General features: G+C 34.1%; 1 protein-coding gene across 6 annotated transcripts in view; it reads right to left on the bottom strand.

The window, feature by feature from the left end:
* Positions 1 to 17,196, bottom strand: part of RIPOR2 (RHO family interacting cell polarization regulator 2) — a 77,058-nt gene that overhangs the window by 13,620 nt on the left and 46,242 nt on the right. For 5 of the 6 annotated variants that reach the window (XM_058177691.1, XM_058177693.1, XM_058177692.1 and 2 more), the window contains 8 exons: positions 16,962 to 17,111; positions 15,204 to 15,267; positions 9,840 to 9,883; positions 8,968 to 9,093; positions 6,539 to 6,687; positions 6,019 to 6,148; positions 3,868 to 4,542; positions 375 to 556 (listed from right to left, as the gene is read on the bottom strand). In XM_058177691.1, the coding sequence (XP_058033674.1) occupies positions 375 to 556; positions 3,868 to 4,542; positions 6,019 to 6,148; positions 6,539 to 6,687; positions 8,968 to 9,093; positions 9,840 to 9,883; positions 15,204 to 15,267; positions 16,962 to 17,111 (1,520 nt within the window). Of the gene's footprint in view, positions 1 to 374; positions 557 to 3,867; positions 4,543 to 5,451; positions 5,599 to 6,018; positions 6,149 to 6,538; positions 6,688 to 8,967; positions 9,094 to 9,839; positions 9,884 to 15,203; positions 15,268 to 16,961; positions 17,112 to 17,196 lie in introns of all 6 variants that reach the window. The other variant, XM_058177697.1, reaches the window with a different exon arrangement.

Raw genomic sequence — 17,196 nt, 5'->3', positions numbered from 1 at the left:
ATCAAATTTATTCTGAGCTTCATTGTTCTCCCAGGCATAGGGATTATGAAGTAAGTGAAACCTGATTCTACATCCTACAATATAGAAATGAGGCAATGGATTATGTACATATAATCTGATAAATAAAGAAAAATATTACCATATTCTTTTTCCCTTTCAGTACCTCATTTTGAACGAATGTAGAATGTCTCAGTTTACAAGTACAAAAGGAACGTATCTGGAATCCCTATAATCTGTTCTGCTAACAACATTCTGTCAAAAATTACTTATCTAGGGGCTCTAATATTACATTTCATCTTTCTTGAATGATCACTACATACTATTCTTGGCAGAAAGGAATAAACCTGAGAAGCATTCAATGCTGGCATTCTTACCTGTTTTTCTCAATTTCAGTATCTGAGAACACAGAGTCTGCGCCACGAGCACCACCACAAAACTCATCGGTACCACCTTCATCCTCAAAGTCAGAAGTGTTGAGGAAATCAAAACTTTCCAGCGCACTCTCAACTGTTAGGCTTAAGCTGGATGACCTGCTGTGACTTACTACTGGTCTGCACTGCAAGAACAAAACCAAAACAATACGTGAAGAATAGTTTAGCCATTCAAAATGGTTTGGTTTCAAGAATATTCCAGGTAAATTGGGTGTGAGAGTTTTTCTTCAAATCCACCAATGATCTCCTACAGTTGGCTTGTTTGGCTTGTCCTCCCATTATTTAATTTCCAGGTTTTAGGATTTCACTTTTCATGTACTTTGAGAACAGAGGAGGATTTAGCTTATGGAAATTTATTTAAACAATAGATGCAGTTGTGATGAGATTTAGGAAAATCAGATCTAAATGAACTGAGATTTCCATTATTGAAAAAGCCCTACCCTGAGAAAACACTAAGTAATTCACTTCCCTGAATTGCTCACTGGGTCAACTGAGATGTGATGAGGAAATTCCAAAAAGGGATTATTTGCCTTTTGAAAATACTGTACTTAGAGTTAGATCAGGGATGTCAAACTTGTGTCGTCACGGCGTCATCACATGACGTATCATGATTTTTTTCCCCTTCACTAAACTGGACGTGGCCGTGGCCAGCACGTGATGCATCTGGCCCACACACTGTGAATTTGACAGCCCTGGGTTAGATATAGTTCAATCCAGACCCAATCTTACATAGCCCACCTGAACCCTATTGAGTCCATTGGGGTATAAATCACAGGTAGTCCTTGAGTTAAAATAGCCATAAGATTAGAAGATTGTTAAATGATACAATTGTAAAATGTGATGTCATGTGATGGGTGCCACTTTTTTCTCTCTCTCTCTCTCTCTTGTTCACTTAGTGATAGCAGTTCCAGTAGTCCCAGATTGCTGTTGTTAAGCAAAGACCTTCCAACTTCCTGTCTGCCTACCATTTGATTTTGTTTGTGGGAAGCCAGCAGAGAATGTCAGTAACTGCTCTCATGTGATTGTAAAGATGGTGGGATAGAGAGAACTCTGAGGACCAGTTGTAAGTCCCCTTTGTTCAGTACGGACACAAGTTTGAACAAATGGATATAAGTTGAAGACTGTTTAATATATATTAAATAAAGCAGCAAATAAAATAAGGTTAAACTAACATGCCTAACCCCCAATGTCATGACAACTGCTGTCCATGATAATAAGTAATCCTTACATTACCGTAAATTTAGAAGAAAATGTGCTTTTATCCACATTTGAAACTGATGGCCTGATGGAACTGAAACTGAAACTGACAGGCTCATATCTTAAGCCCTCTTTTATACATGTCATTTATTAATACATTTTACAGTACATTTTAAACAAAAGACTTAAAAATTCCTACACTAAGTGGAAAAAAATTGTCAACATTTTGCATCTGATCACTGTCAGTTATTTCCAAAATTGTAATGGTTGGCTTTCAAATCAAATACACACTCACACACAGAGGCACATACAAGATGTGTGTGTATGTGCGTAAGAAACTTAAAATATGCTTTTATCTGTTTCTGCATGGATATATGCATTTTATTAAACAAACCAAGGGTTAGGGCTGTTACTCCCGTCAAAATGACAGCTCAAGGAGTCTGAAAACGAAATAAAATTTAAGAATTCAAACTTCAAAAGATATGATTAAGTTCGTTGCTTTATTAAATACTGAATGTATATTTTTTTACTTTTTATATATTTTATTTTAATTAGTTTTTAACAAATTATAAAATTGTGATTTAATATTGTTGTAAGCTATCAAAAAAAAATTGGCTTTAAAAGAGTGATGTAAGTAAAAAAAAAAGAAACCTACCAGCTTTGCACTAAATATGCTGAAGAAAATGAAGATCAGAAACTCAATTATTTAGTGTTTTAAAACTATTTAATAAAAGTAATTTTAAAAATTACATTTCCTGTACAAACAAAGCTATATATGGTAACATATACTGAAGAGTGTAAATGTAACATTTAATGGTTTTTATCAGAGCTGTCATATTCTGTGTAATTACTATAGTACATTTTAGTTGAAATCAAAGTGTTACATGAGTACAAATTTAACCCAAGATTATCCAATGAAGTGCTAATGCATTTCCATCAAAGTGGCTAATTATAAATCTGGCAAAAAGTGTGTGCATTGAAAAGCTTCTGTAACACTAATCTAAAAATGAAGTTCAGGAGCTATTCAAACATCAATATTGCAATATAATAATATCCAAAATATTCACTGACTTGACTATCAACAGGACATTGACCGACTGCATTGTACAATAAATATACATTTCAATTAAATGGGATGAAATGGATTACAAAAATGAATTAAAATTTATAGAAATGTAAAAAAATGCCAAGCATTATCTCCAGATATTTCTCTATTAACATCTATAATTAAACTATTCAATTTATAAACAGATACCTTAATAAAATAGCTTTATGATAATGAGTGGTACGTTATCGTGCTCCCTGTAGTATTCGACTATATAAGAAGCATTTCCACAATGAAATCACTAATTCAATTTGTCACTGGTTCATTTGGCATGCCAATTTATTATGACATGGAACCAAGACTTAGTTCTGCATATTGCTGTATGTGAAAACAGAACATGAAATTACTTAACTGTCAGTCATGTTACGTCAAATTAAAAGGGAAGAGAAAGGAAAATTTAAAATCTCTTTCAAATTCAAACTTTTCTTCTATAAGCAGAGGAATAATTAATCTTAAAAACAACAAGCAAAGCACTAAACGATTAGCAGGATTGGAACTGGTTAATATTTCGATGAGAGGCCACAAGAAAAATTACAGAATTATGGACAGATGCTTGAAAAACAGTATCTTGCAGTAGAGAATACTGACAAACCATTTCTGTATTGCAATTAGGAAAACTATATCAGCATGTCCTTAAATTTACCAGATTTAAATTAATCCAACCACCTACCAATTTAGATTAAACAAGCGGGGGGGAAACTGTAGTTCAATTCAATTTGACCATCCATACCTGACTGATTTTGAGATTTCAGTTGGTGGATCTTACAGTACCTCCTTACATATATTATTGGAATAGGAGGGCAGAACTCATCAGTTTCCACAATTTTGTTGTTTCAGCTTATCTAATAATTGTTCCATTTAAGGCTTCTTTGTTTTGTTATGTAGAAAGTATATCTATATTGTAGATTTTAACAGTAATAGCTTTCTGGGATTATTTCATTAGACTAAGACTTGATCTGGCCCTTCCATTTTGTGTTTCTTTCTTGGTCATTCTTATATTGAATGTAAACAGTGAACTGATTCTTGGTATCAGGAAAGCTACTATCTAAACAATTAGTTTTATTACTGAAGATTAGATAATAACAATTCTTCTATTCACAACGAATTAAATTTCTTATTTGAAACTAAACTTACTTTTAGGATCTCATCTAGATGTGCAATTCCTTGGTCCAATTCCTGGAATTCTTTAAACTGTTCTTTATGAGGTTCAAGAGCTAATAGAAGCCCCTGAAATGCTTCTTCTAGACTTCCATCAACACATGATTTATAGCCTTCAGATTCTCCACTAATTGACCCCTCACAATGACATTTTTCAGGTGTCATTGGCCCCTCTCCAGATGTCAGTCTTTTAACCAGCTGCTTTGTGATATTGCCTTCAAATGTATCCAGCTCTACAGGTTTGACGTCTGATAACTCATCTGTATCTGAAAGAAGTGACTCTGAGGCACTACTTGCTAAAATCACACTGTTGCCTCTCAAATGAGGAGAACTTTGGCAAAGTTCAGATTCTAGATTTGTGGTCATATTTTCACCATGCCCTTGTGATATTAAGTTGTTGGATTCAGATGTGGAGTCCCCACACCTTGAATGAATATTGTGCACAGTGTCAGGTTTGGATAACCTTTTCCCACTGGGATCTGGGATTGTGGCAATAATTTCAGGATTGGAATTATCTATCGTAGAGGATGAGTCCGTTGAACTGTATGATGTAGTACAATGTTCACTGGTAATGTCAATGAAACTGAAAGATAATGAACTTTTCTCATTTTCTGCTGTTCCATTTTCAAAAACATCATCTGGTAAATTTGACTGCAAATATAATAAAAACAGTTAAAATTAAAATTTCACTGAGCTGACATTAAGTATTATTTTTTTAAAAAGATACAATTTGCTACTTTCTATGAAACTAGGCTATTTGGAATTACGAAATAAATTCATTTAGCTTTTATGCTACTGAATTTTTCTAAAGTGACAGGAAGATACAAAAAACAAACAAACAACCCTGTCCAAAAGCCAGAAAGTAAGGATCAGAAGTAGCCCAGAATGTGTACAGAAAAGTTCTAAACCAATTATGAAGTTTGCAAACTCATTTTGAGCATTGCAAACCCATTTTCTTTATGAACAAATTATAATCTTTTATTCTGCTGATCAGACTTTATGTTGGGAAAGTAAGCTGAAGAAACAAAATGCATACCAAGAGAACATCACATGATTGGTATTACAATATAGTAGATTACACTGTAAGTGTACTGGGGATTATCTTGTCCTTTTATTCAGCAATGCTGAAATACAGTTTCAAATCCTTAAACATAACTTCTCAAAGAGTAATTAAGCAGTTTCAATATTGCAGCCTGAAATCAATGGAGGTAAAATGTGAATTTTTCATTTTAGACTGCATCGAATTTATTTTTTTAATCTCGTGCCAAAAATAGTATATGGACAATTATCAAACCATGTGCAGATATAAATATGTTCATAAAATATTTCAAATAATAAGTGCTTTCTTATTTTAGCCTTTTCTCTAAAAAGAATTTGCAAAGCTAAAGCCAGTCAGAGTTTTATTTGACTACATAAGCAACTTGAACCGATAGTTATTTGCTCAATAGTCAGCAAACAAGATAGATCTTAAAGAGAAATATCAGATTTAGGACATGCATCAAAACAGAGGAACTGCTTGAGAAATGCAGTAAGATATTTTATCACACCATCTGGACTCACATATTGTTCTAGCCCTGTTCTAGACCTCCGCCTGAGAGATGGCAGATCACTAAATGAGCGACTACGACGTAGCTTGTCAAAGAAAGCATCCTGCAGAGTCTCTAAAATGGCAGAGTGGAGACTGTCTTGTGGAGGATGTCGCCATTTCTTGAAGTGTTAAGGCAAAAAATGGGGCAATTAGTTGACTACTTTGTCTTTTAAACATACTGTAAGTGTACAAAGTATAGATCGACAAGAAAATATAGTGCAAATCTTCAGAATCAAAGCCACACTAGATGAGCTTTTATGGAATCTTCTCACACCAAAATGATCTTTTGTCTATAAGGGGTAACTCACACCTTTTTTCCTAAAAAAAGAAATGGCAGGATTCACATTAGCCATAATATCACATATGGAAAGTATCTTTCATTTACAGGACCCTCCCCACTGGGTCAAGAAATAGGCTAGGGATAGAAAAAAATAACTGTTGCCAATTCTCCCTTTTTCCTTTGCTTCTATTTTTGTTACCTCAAACAAAATTGAGCAAATCATGCTACTTAGCCACTAATTGTTTTTGCTATCACTTACAAAGAATGACTGATCCTTGAAAGTTGGTGTTTCTGGGGTGCCTTGACTATAAATGGACATCCTTCTTTGAATAGCTGATGCTTTGTTTGTGTTGCCTGTTGATGGGGTAATGTCCTCCACATCAAATGGACTGCAAAAGTATAAATCTATTATTAGACTGAATCATCATTAAACTGTTACTCTACTGAATTACAAGGTTTTCTTTTCACTTTCACTGTAAGATATTACAGCACGAGCAATTCAGCTTTTTTCTAGTGAAGTTCTGTACATTGTAAAACAGATTCACAAAATAGCATTCTTGTATATATATTTTCATTTCACATTTTCATATCAGAAGAGTACATATTATCTGTTGGTGCCATCTCAAAATTAACCTACAATACCATCTTGCTCTTTAAACACTCTAGTGTGCCAGTTCAGTAGAAGTATATCCCATAATTTTATTTTCTGTTGCTGTTGTTACTGGAACAACAGTTGATTTGAAATGATGATGGGTCTCCAAAAAGCCAGCTTTACTTACTGCCAGGTGATTTCCAGATTCAACTTTATTGTGCCAAGGTCATTGATATCCACAGCGACAACCTGAGGCTGAGCAGCAAACAAGTCTTTCGTTTCACAAGTAACACTTCCAACCAAAATATGAGTGGCAAGACCTTTAACTTCTGTGACCTTTGGAATAAATTAAGTGTTAATAATTAGGAACAAAATAATTGTCAATTAACAGCTCATTATTTCAGTAGCATCTTCAGATATCAAATATTCACCTTTTTTGTATACTAATCCTTCTAAGACCATATTGTTTGTTCAGAAGAGTAAGAAATACTGCGACTTATGTGTTATTATTGTGTATTAGTATGTGAAAATCACAAGGATACTAAAATGCTTCAGATTTACAAAGGACTTCATACTAGCATGGATGGTATTTTATTTTGCCATAAAACAGAAAGCTGAAAATCACTTATACATTTAGCTCAGTTTTCTTACCATATATTACTAATGATACATTATTTATACAGTTCAGAGTCATAGAAGCTAAGAATAATAATTTATTTGTGGGAAACTTTAATGAATGAATGAAGAAGTAAGAATAGGGGGAAAATCTAGTATGTAAGACTATGGCATAAAGAGTGCCAAAAGGTACTGTTTTTAAAAACTGGAAAAAAGTGGCTGGATTTTATATAAAATAATAATAATAAATGGTCATGAATATGACATTCATTATTATATTAATGACTGCCATTTCCAAAACATTCTCACCATTTCTAACTCTTCTTTCACTAATGCTACTTGACTTATCTACCTGAATAATAGCATATAAAGAATATTCCTCTTTACATGCAGATGATACAGTTTGCAAATAAAAAACTTAATCTCTTATGGCACTACAAAAGTCATTGTTTTTTTAGTTGTCACTGAACAAAAATTCTTAAACATATTATTTTGATTATTAATAGTGATGTTCCACTATATTGTTAATACACATGTAATTTTTCTTCTGTTAATTAGTCTGGTAGAATAAAATAAAATAGTTTGAAAGAAAAAATATAAATTGCAGAGTCTCTTTTATACTCAAATAAAAACCACTGAAAGTATCATTTAAAAAATTGAAAACTTAATAATGCTGGAAAAAATGCTGAAAAAACAGGGTGATGACTCACTCAACTACTGCAATGACTTAAATAATTGCGTAATCGTAATCATAATTCTGGGCTCAATTATGGTCATAAGTCAAGAATTATCAGTATAGAAGAACAAATTCCCAAGTGGAAGTAATCGCTTGAAAATTACAGCAAACTGATCCAGCTAAATGAAGCTACAAACACTCAGTGTCCTTCCCTGACTAGTCTTTTCTCAATAGAATTTCACAGTAAAATATGTCGATGCATATAAAATATTATCAATACATTTAGTGAATTAAAGGAAACCAGAATGACATTGCTTATTCTCCATAGATTAATATTTCTAATGGAATGCATTAGTGGTTTTAAGGAAAGAGGGGAGATGCTGCCTAGGAAACAATCAGATAAGAGAAGCAGGAGCCTGCAATCACTGAACAGCAGAGAAAGAAACTGAGAAAAGACCTGCCCTCATAGCTCAGGCAGTTAAAAGTGGCAGCTGGGAAGTTTGTACTTTCAGATTTGCAAGATCCTGTTAATGTAGCCTTACAATAAATAGAATTAGTTCACCTAGTCCTGTTTCCTGTTTGATTTACCTGAGAGGGCTGACAATGGCCTTCCTGTTGAAGATTACTTCAGCTTCAATCACAACAATACAAGAGCAAACAATAAATTTAAACTTAATGTTAACCACTTCAATCTTGACTGCAGAAAATATGACTTCAGTAACAGAGTTATTAATACTTGGAACACACTACCTGACTCTGTGGTCTCTACTCAAAATCCCCAAATCTTTAACCAAAAACTGTCTACTATTGACCTCACCCCATTCCTAAGAGGTCTATAAGGGGCGTGCATAAGAGCACAAAGGTGCCTACCATTCCTGTCCTACTGTTTCCTTTCATTATAACTATTTATATAGTTATTACATGCTTATACTCATATATATGCTTATATGTTATATAGTTGATTCATGCTTATGCTTATGTATGCTGTTATGACAAATAAATAAATAAATAAATAAATAAAAATATTATAATTATATTACTATATGAAGACCCAGATTGTTGGGGGCAATATGCGGATTCTGTAAACCGCTTATAGAGGGCTGTAAAGCACTGTGAAGCGGTATAGAAGTCTAAATCCTATTGCTATTACATTTATATTTAGGAAAGCCATTTTAGGAAAATCCATTTATTTTTTAAAGCAATTTAAGTGTTAATTGATTTTAACTTCACCCATTTTGAGGTCACCTTTTATATTTGCATTTTGTTTTAACTGTTGTAAACAGAAAGGCAGGCCATGTATTTAATAAGTAAACAATACATCATACCTTAATGGAGATTAACCCAGCAATAAGGGGAAGGAAGATCATTTCTTCTCCATCCCAGCTTTGCTTATCATTGACTTCTATTTTGCCTTTTAGTTTCCATCTTTGACGGCCATACCTCATGAAAATCTGTGAAAACAAAACGTGATCTCATTGATCGTATTCATACATACTTTGTCAACTACAATGAGTGAAGAACCCAACAGAACTAACGGATTTACTTCAGTGCATTACAGAAGTGGTTATGTTTTGGACTGGAAAATAATTCAAATCATATATTTCCAAGGGAAAAAAACCGGATAGAATTCTTAGTACATCACAAAGAAGAGAAAGAAAGTCACCTTAAAGTGAGATGGGTTGCAATATAATCTAATAAATAAATAAAAAATAATAGCTACACAAGGTTGTTAGCATAAATATTATTTCATGAAGCATGACACATAAATGCAGAATCACAAAGTATTCAGACCAGAGATATGATTTTGTTCTTGTTCTAAATTTCTACCTTACTACTTGTTGGTAAAATAAAATATCTGTCTTTGGAGGGGAAAAAAGGGGCAGTCGACTTAACTATTGATCTGCTCTACTCAGCCTGTCCTAGTTAGATTTGAGAGCCACAAGAGGGAAAGGACCTATGCCAAGAATAAAATATTTAGAGACTGCTGACATGCTTCCAAGACAAAGCTAAAGAAAGATCTGTTGTTATCTTGGAAGGCATCAATCAGCTCTCTGGGACCAATCTCATAGTCTTTATGTGGGAACTGTTCAGAGTGCATTCATCCATAAATAGAGAATAGTGGGACCTTTCTTGCTGTACAGGACATGAGAACAGTAAGAAATGCATGATGGAAGATGACATTTACAAAGTTACTTACCTCATACTGGTCTCCTGGGCAAAGTCGAGCAAAGCCAGCCAGACCTAGAAGCCAATAACATTTAAAAACTGTTTCAGATGAAATATTTGTGTTGTCCCCTTTTATGTTAATGACAACACCCTACAATGTTGCCAGAACACTTATGAATCTAAGAGAGCAACTTTCAGAGTGCATTTTATTCTCTTCTCTTCACTAACAGAAATGATCGTTTTCCCCATTCACCTTCTCTGAAGGACTGAGAACAGCAGTGACTGAAACCTGATCGTTTGCTATTGCAAGAGCTAATATAATGCATGAGAACACTATTAAATTATCAGCATCTAACTTCTTGAATTCTGCATGCCCAATTGGCACAATCTGAGTATTAATGTCTTAGAAAATCACAAATCCATTTAAAATGTAACTTTCAAACTTGTATGAAGAAACTAAATTCTATTCAAATAGGGATGCATTTAGCTTTCACTTCTCATTGAAAGTAATATCATTTGCTTTCTCAGGTTAACTATTGGGCAACTCTGTCCCTGGAAATAAATATCATTATATAGATCTAAAGTGAGCAGAAAGAAACATTTTTTACTATGTTTATTTTTTAACACACATTAAACTCAATTAATATCGACCTTCTTTTACGTTTAAAGATATATTTAATTCCTTTGAAAGTCCTACAACTCTAGGTTTGAAATTCTTATATAAACATTGTGGGGCGGGGGCAGCTCTCCAGAGATGAAGAGAAACTTCAAGAGATGGGAAGGAGAAGAGTGGGGAGTTCTCCTAATTGAAAAACCATTGATTAGCAATTCTTGAGTTGCAAACTATTTTCACGGTATTTTCTCTAGAGCAAAAACTGGTTCTAGAGTTAATTGGCTCAGCTTCCCAATATACCATACCCCACATATTCTGACCTATCCTCAGATATTTCTTTCTTAATTTCTGGTTCCTACACTATATGCTTTAGGTTGTCAATGCCTTTCTGAAATGTGGTGTTTAGAATTGCATTCTGACAAATGCACAAGAGAAAAATCATCTCTTTTCTTGATTTAACATTAAGTATCTACTAAAACTCTCATCTAAGAGTCTCTCTCTCTCTCTCTCTCTCTCTCTCTCTCTCTCTCTCACACACACACACACACACACACACACACACACACACACACACACAAATATACTAAAGTGAAGGGATTGGGTTTAGCTGTATGGAGCAACAAGGAAATCCTATTGACATTGGAACAAACTTTTTGATCTCTAGGTGGCAGCAATCCCTCATAAATTCTTGCCGATTGATTTTTTTTAAAAAAATGCTTTTTAAAAATATTTATTTGTAATCTACATTAATTATAACTACTCTTTAACCTCAATCAATGCTTTAGGGGAAGTCTATTAAAAAGTATGATCATAAATTAATGCCCTTAGTATTGTAGATAATCAAACAGTACAGATGATGAAGGTTATGATACAATATTAGGCACCATTCACCATTTAATCGATACCCAATTGTTTCAATAACCATGTTCCCATGCTCACAGCAGTCATGAGAGGTAAACCTGGTTCAGATTCTTCTTCCCTGACACTCAATATTGCAGTTATTGGAACCACTTAATTTTTACTGCTATCTTGTAATAAGGTTTTTTTTAGGGGAGGAAGTCAATTTTGTTTAAGTCAATTTTGACTCCTGGCAACTGTCTGGACAGTTTTACAGTTTTCGTGGCAAGGTTTCAGAAATGGTTTGTCACTGCCTTGTTCCTAGGGCTGAAAAAAGTGACTGGCCTAAGATCACCCATCTAGCTCTATGCCCAAGGCAGGACTAGAACCCATGGGGTCTTTTTTCTTCTTCTAGCCTGGTGCTTTAGACAACAGATCCACCTGTCTTTCTTACTGCAATTCTATGGATGCCTATTCCTTGCATGAAATGCTAGTCCAGCATAAAGTATAGAATCTGCTTAAAGCCAAACAAAAGAATCTGATGGCATAGTTTATATATGCATCTGAAATGGGGCCTTTTAAGAAAATGGCAAGAGATAACAACAGTTGAGGCCATAATAAGCAAGAGAATATGTAAGAACAGAAGAATGGGAACAGTTGGACATGTAGCCAGGTTATCTTTCTCTGGCCTAAACAAATTACTTTTCTTTAGCTGGCATCAATGGAAAATTAACTTAAATTATAAACAAAAGTTTTCAGTTTCCTTTGGTACGCTATACAAAAAAACCCATGATTTCTCATTACATTTGCATCAAGATGTCCTTTAAAACAGGGGTCTCCAACCTTGGCAACTTTCAGCCTGGAGGACTTCAACTCCCAGAATTCCCCAGCCAGCTTTGCTCTGGGAGCTAAAGTCCTTCAGGCTTATAGTTGCCAAGGTTGGAGACCCCTGCTTTAAAACATAGTAAATTTCATAACTGAACAGGGATTTTAAAAAGTGCCATATTTGTATTAAAAAAAGTAATGCCTGGAGAAACTGAAAGTAAGTCTACTCTTTTACTAAGCCTTTTAGTAAGTTATTATGAGATACCCACTTTTTGTTATCACCTGTAAATGTGTGACTCACAAATAGCTACCATGTTAATAGACAGTGTACTGTTTCTCTAGCAGATATTAAGAGTGCAACTCCTATCAATCTTTACTACTCTCCAAATTCTTTCAGGGCTATGAGATATAGAATACAATACCTGGAAAGCTGCACATGGCTTATTCCAACAGCTAACAACACAATGGAAATACTGTTAATAATGTGGGGTGGCGTGGGGAATGGGACTTGGCTATGTTATTTAAAATGCAATAGACGTATTTCCAAAGACACAACTTAATGAAAACTGACAAGTTACAATATTAGCAACCCAAGTCCAGGACCCCTCCCCCACAAAAATACTCTTCTACTACGTATTCAGCAGTACAAAAATAATTTCTATTTCATCAAGAAATTCTAGATCACAGACAAAAATAAGGATCAGCTTTCCTGAGACCAAGGATTATTAATGCACATGAACTGGCTTTCTTTCTAGTGTCACATATTTATTCAAGCAAGGAAATTATTATTAATTAAATTTCTATACCGCCCTTCTCCCGAAGGACTACAGCCTTATTTAAAACACATAAATACACAATATAAATCCCAGATTTAAAATGCATTTAAAACGAAATATTTAACAGGCCAAATCTATTGGGCAAATGAGATTCTTATTCACTTTTTAAAGCTAAGAAGATAGCTTATTCCACCTAGGAGTATGTATCATATCTTAAGTCTTTCAGCAGCGGTCTAAATCCCAGAATAAAATTATTTTCCATTGGGTTGATATTAACATTCACATTCTTATTTGTTTAGTATTTATAAACTTGAAACATTTACTAATACTCTGCAGCTGGCTTTTCCTTTTGATACTTTTATGTTGCAGTTTGATTTTTGTTACTTGCCCATAAGCACATATATTTCTGAATGGGAAAAAACAAATTAAAATGAATAATAAGGATTTTTTCCTTAAGGAACACTGGTCTTAGAAATGTTGCTGCATTAACTTGCTATGGAACTGCTCCAACATACCTTAGAACAGGGATCTCCAACCTTGGCAACTTTAAGATTTGTGGACTTCAACTCCCAGGATTCCTCAGCCAGCTTTGCTGGCTGAGGAACTCTGGGACTTGAAGTTCACAAGTCTTAAAGTTGTCACAGTTGGAGACCCCTGCCTTAGAAGGTTAACATTCAAAGCTTTATATTTCATATTAAATCATATGGGTATTGCTAAGGTTAAAGCTCCAGTTTCTAGGCCCCTAAAAATGTGCCTGCTATTAGCATTCACATCCATTCCTACTCTTGCTGGAAAGCTATATGCTCGCTTTATTGCAATGCATGATTTAGGTTAATGCTGAAAGAAAAATGAATCCTCTACAATAACAATATGCTGAGAAGAAAAGTATCCACCATCTTGTGGGAACAGGCCACTCAGATATTGAGAAATAGATCCTTATGCGGATATCAGAAAATGTAGCCTAAATCATTGCATTTCATTTATGGTAATCATAAAAAGTACCATTTAAAAAATGAAAACATCAAAGATAAGTAATATTGCTGAAATTGGTATTTTGCATTCTTCTCTTTTCTAGTACATTAGGATGTGACAGGCAAATACTTAAGGGAGAAAGCTTCTTTAAAAAAAGAAATAATTGTATGTCCCTGTCTGCAATTAGAAGTAACTACTTTGGTGGCACGAGACTGAGTATCAAATAAATGTAAGTCTCCCCTTGGACAATTAAAATTTCATAACTGGATACATATTGTAAATAATGTATAGCAATAAATATCTATAGAGTCCCACAGCTTTTCATTTATGGGTTAATTAAGGATTAGTTAAAATGAGGGGCCTCCATGAGTTCTGACTGTAATTCTGGGCTCAGTTACATACGTTGAAAACTACCTGTACAAGTTTAAGATTTTAAATCTTTTTTTGGCATAAACAGCAAAAGGGTGATCAGCAATTTTGATTTTGAAAAGTTAAAAAAGAGATAGAAATTAAGTCTGCAAGGAAGGAAATGCCCTTTTCTATTTTTGTGGTGGTATTCTATTTTATTTCACCATAAGCAAAAAAGGGAAGAAAGGAAAGGAGAGGTGAGGGAAGAGGGGGAAGGGAAGGGACTAAACCACAACAGTCAAAGTCTAAAACAAAAAGGCTCAAAATATCAAGAGATATACGTTGGTCTCTTAGGATGGTCCAAGTTAACAATCTTCAGACTTTTCTATTGACGTATGAAATTAAGTGTATATATAAATTCAAGTGACTTTCAAGGGAACAAGAATGTCAAATTATAAATTCACAAATTTCTCAAGAGGCAATATTGTCTACTAAAGATGCTTCTGTTCCACTCACACTAATAAATTGAGGCAGAGATATGGATATCTTTAATACCTACCCAACTATTTATTCATACAATTGTAAGTGTACACAGTATGCTCCAGAGGTGTTTATCTTTTTAATTAATCAGATATTGATCTCATACATCAAGTAATATCCCAATATTTACAATTTCTAGCAGTGAGACTTTTTTTTTTAATCCTACAAGGGTGTAATAAAATGTATGCAAAAAATAAGCATCTTTTAAGTATAATTTTTTGATCTTAAAGGGTATTTTAAGCAAGACAAAAAACTTTATAAAATTTGCTGTAAATGCTTGCTATTTCAATGAACGTGAGACATTTCAATTGCTTTAGAAACAAAGCAGAAGTATTTGGAAAACTTTATATCCTAAGAAGTGAGTGAAAGAAAACAAATCTCTTATCTGAATTGAACGGCCCTCTCTGTGCTGTCAGAAACCACACACAGAGATCCCTTGCTGAGATGTTTGTGTAGAAAACAGCAGGAGAGGCAAGACAATTACCTTTCATCTTGATGCAGAACTCCCCCATTAAATTTTCCAGCTCTCCTTCAATGGCACACATGTTCTGTGTAGGAAAAGAAGACGACTAATATCAGATCAACTATTCCAAATGAACTATATAACGGTACCTTAAAAACACATCGAACTGTGTTCATTACCACTAATTATAATGTGGTGATTTCTGAAGCAGGCCTTGGCTGAGTTTACAATAACAGTATTGAGTGGAAAAAAATCAGTGTTCCCTTGGAAATCATGCTTTCCTGGTTACCCAGGGATAAAAATGCCATAGTTTCTTCAAGATCACTGAATTTTATTAAAATGAATCATATAAGCAACCATTTTTTTCTGTCCATGCATTCAATTATTCTAGCAGGACATTTAGAAAACTATGATGAACAGTTGCTTTCAATTGCAAAAATACTCAATGAAATAAAAACACAGGCACTCTTTATACATAGGACTAAGCATTTGCATTTATTTCCATATCAAAGTCTGTTTATTTTGGTAATCGTAAGTTATACTATAAATTATTGTACTTCCATCACATATTATAAGACATTGAACGTCATTACGCAAACATGTATTCCTAGATATATATTTGATAAATTCTACGCCAAAAATTAAAAGAAACTGATTTTAATTAAAATTACTAAAATAGTCCAATTACTAAAATTGATTAAGAAGCAAATCTTGTCTAATAGCTGCAGGAACGTTAATATTACACTCCGAGTTACTCAAATGTCCTAAAATCCTGTATTTTGGAAGGGGAACTTTGCTTTAGAAACTACTAACTGTGCAGTGAATTCAACACAACGTTTCAGATTTGATTTTAAAATGGTGCACTGGCCTACAGCTTTTAAAACTATGGTGTCTTTTCCTGAGATTGTGTAGCAGCTGCAAAATGTAGAAGCATTCTTCTAGAAAATAGATACAGTGGCTTTAATGAGTTCCAAATGAATCCTGCTAGGCTTCTTACTTGGTGTGTCAAATTTTTCAACTTTCAATTTTCAAGCATTAGGGGTACTCAAAAGATGTGACATGCCTTGGGGATTGTAAAGATATTTTGGTTACTAATATGTGCTTGATAAGTAACTACAGAAATATCGCAACTTTTTAACATTTTGTTTGTTTATTCCTACAATCTTGCTTACCAAATTTTTCGGAGTATAAGACGTACCTTTTCCCCCCTATATGAGGGTGAAAATTTGGGTGCGTCTTATACACCAAATGTAGCCCCGCCCAGCCTCTGAAACGGAGGTTTCAGAGGCTGAAAAACACTTCTGAAACCTCCATTTGAGAGGCTGAAAAAAAAGCCTCTGAAATGGAGGCTTCAGAGGCTGAAAAAAAAGCAAGGTGCAGAGCTCACAAACAATGAACCTGTTGCTAAAGTTCTCCTCTGAGAACAGCTGATTGGGGGTATTCTGGGAGGCCGATCCACCCCCAATCAGCTTTTTTCTTATTTTCCTCCCCAAAAATTAAGATGCATCTTAAACTCCAGTGCATCTTATAGTCCGAAAAATACAGTAAGTTTGCTCTAAAACACTTTTTTAGAATCAAACCTCATGTGCCACAGGCTATATTTTATGGCAGAATACACAATGCTGCATAAATGTAATAATTATCACTGTAAATAAATTCTATACATTTTTTTTTTAAAAATCCATAATCTATTTTTTTCACAACAACCAAAATTTTCTATTACAGTAATTGCAAAATTTCAATCTAGGAAGTCAAAAGAAAAAGTAGATCATTTTATACCTCGGTATATTCTTTATAAGTTTTGTTGATTTCTGATAAACTCTCTCGAGCTGCCTTGCTAGCAGGGGACAACCCATATGCTTGCTTCATTTTGCTGGCACCATCACGAAGCCGCCTTTGGATACAGTAGGCTTCAAAGAGTTCATCTACCTGATAGGAAGAAAAACAACAAAACTGAGAGGTTGAAGGGAAAAAAGAAAAACAATCAAAGTGTTTGAATTATTCAGGTGAAAAT

The sequence above is a fragment of the Ahaetulla prasina genome, chromosome 3 (assembly GCF_028640845.1).
Source record: "Ahaetulla prasina isolate Xishuangbanna chromosome 3, ASM2864084v1, whole genome shotgun sequence".
In the NCBI taxonomy this organism is placed as follows: Eukaryota; Metazoa; Chordata; class Lepidosauria; order Squamata; family Colubridae; genus Ahaetulla; species Ahaetulla prasina.
The sequence above is the reverse complement of the archived record's forward strand: the minus strand, read 5'-3'. Positions and strand labels throughout refer to the sequence as shown.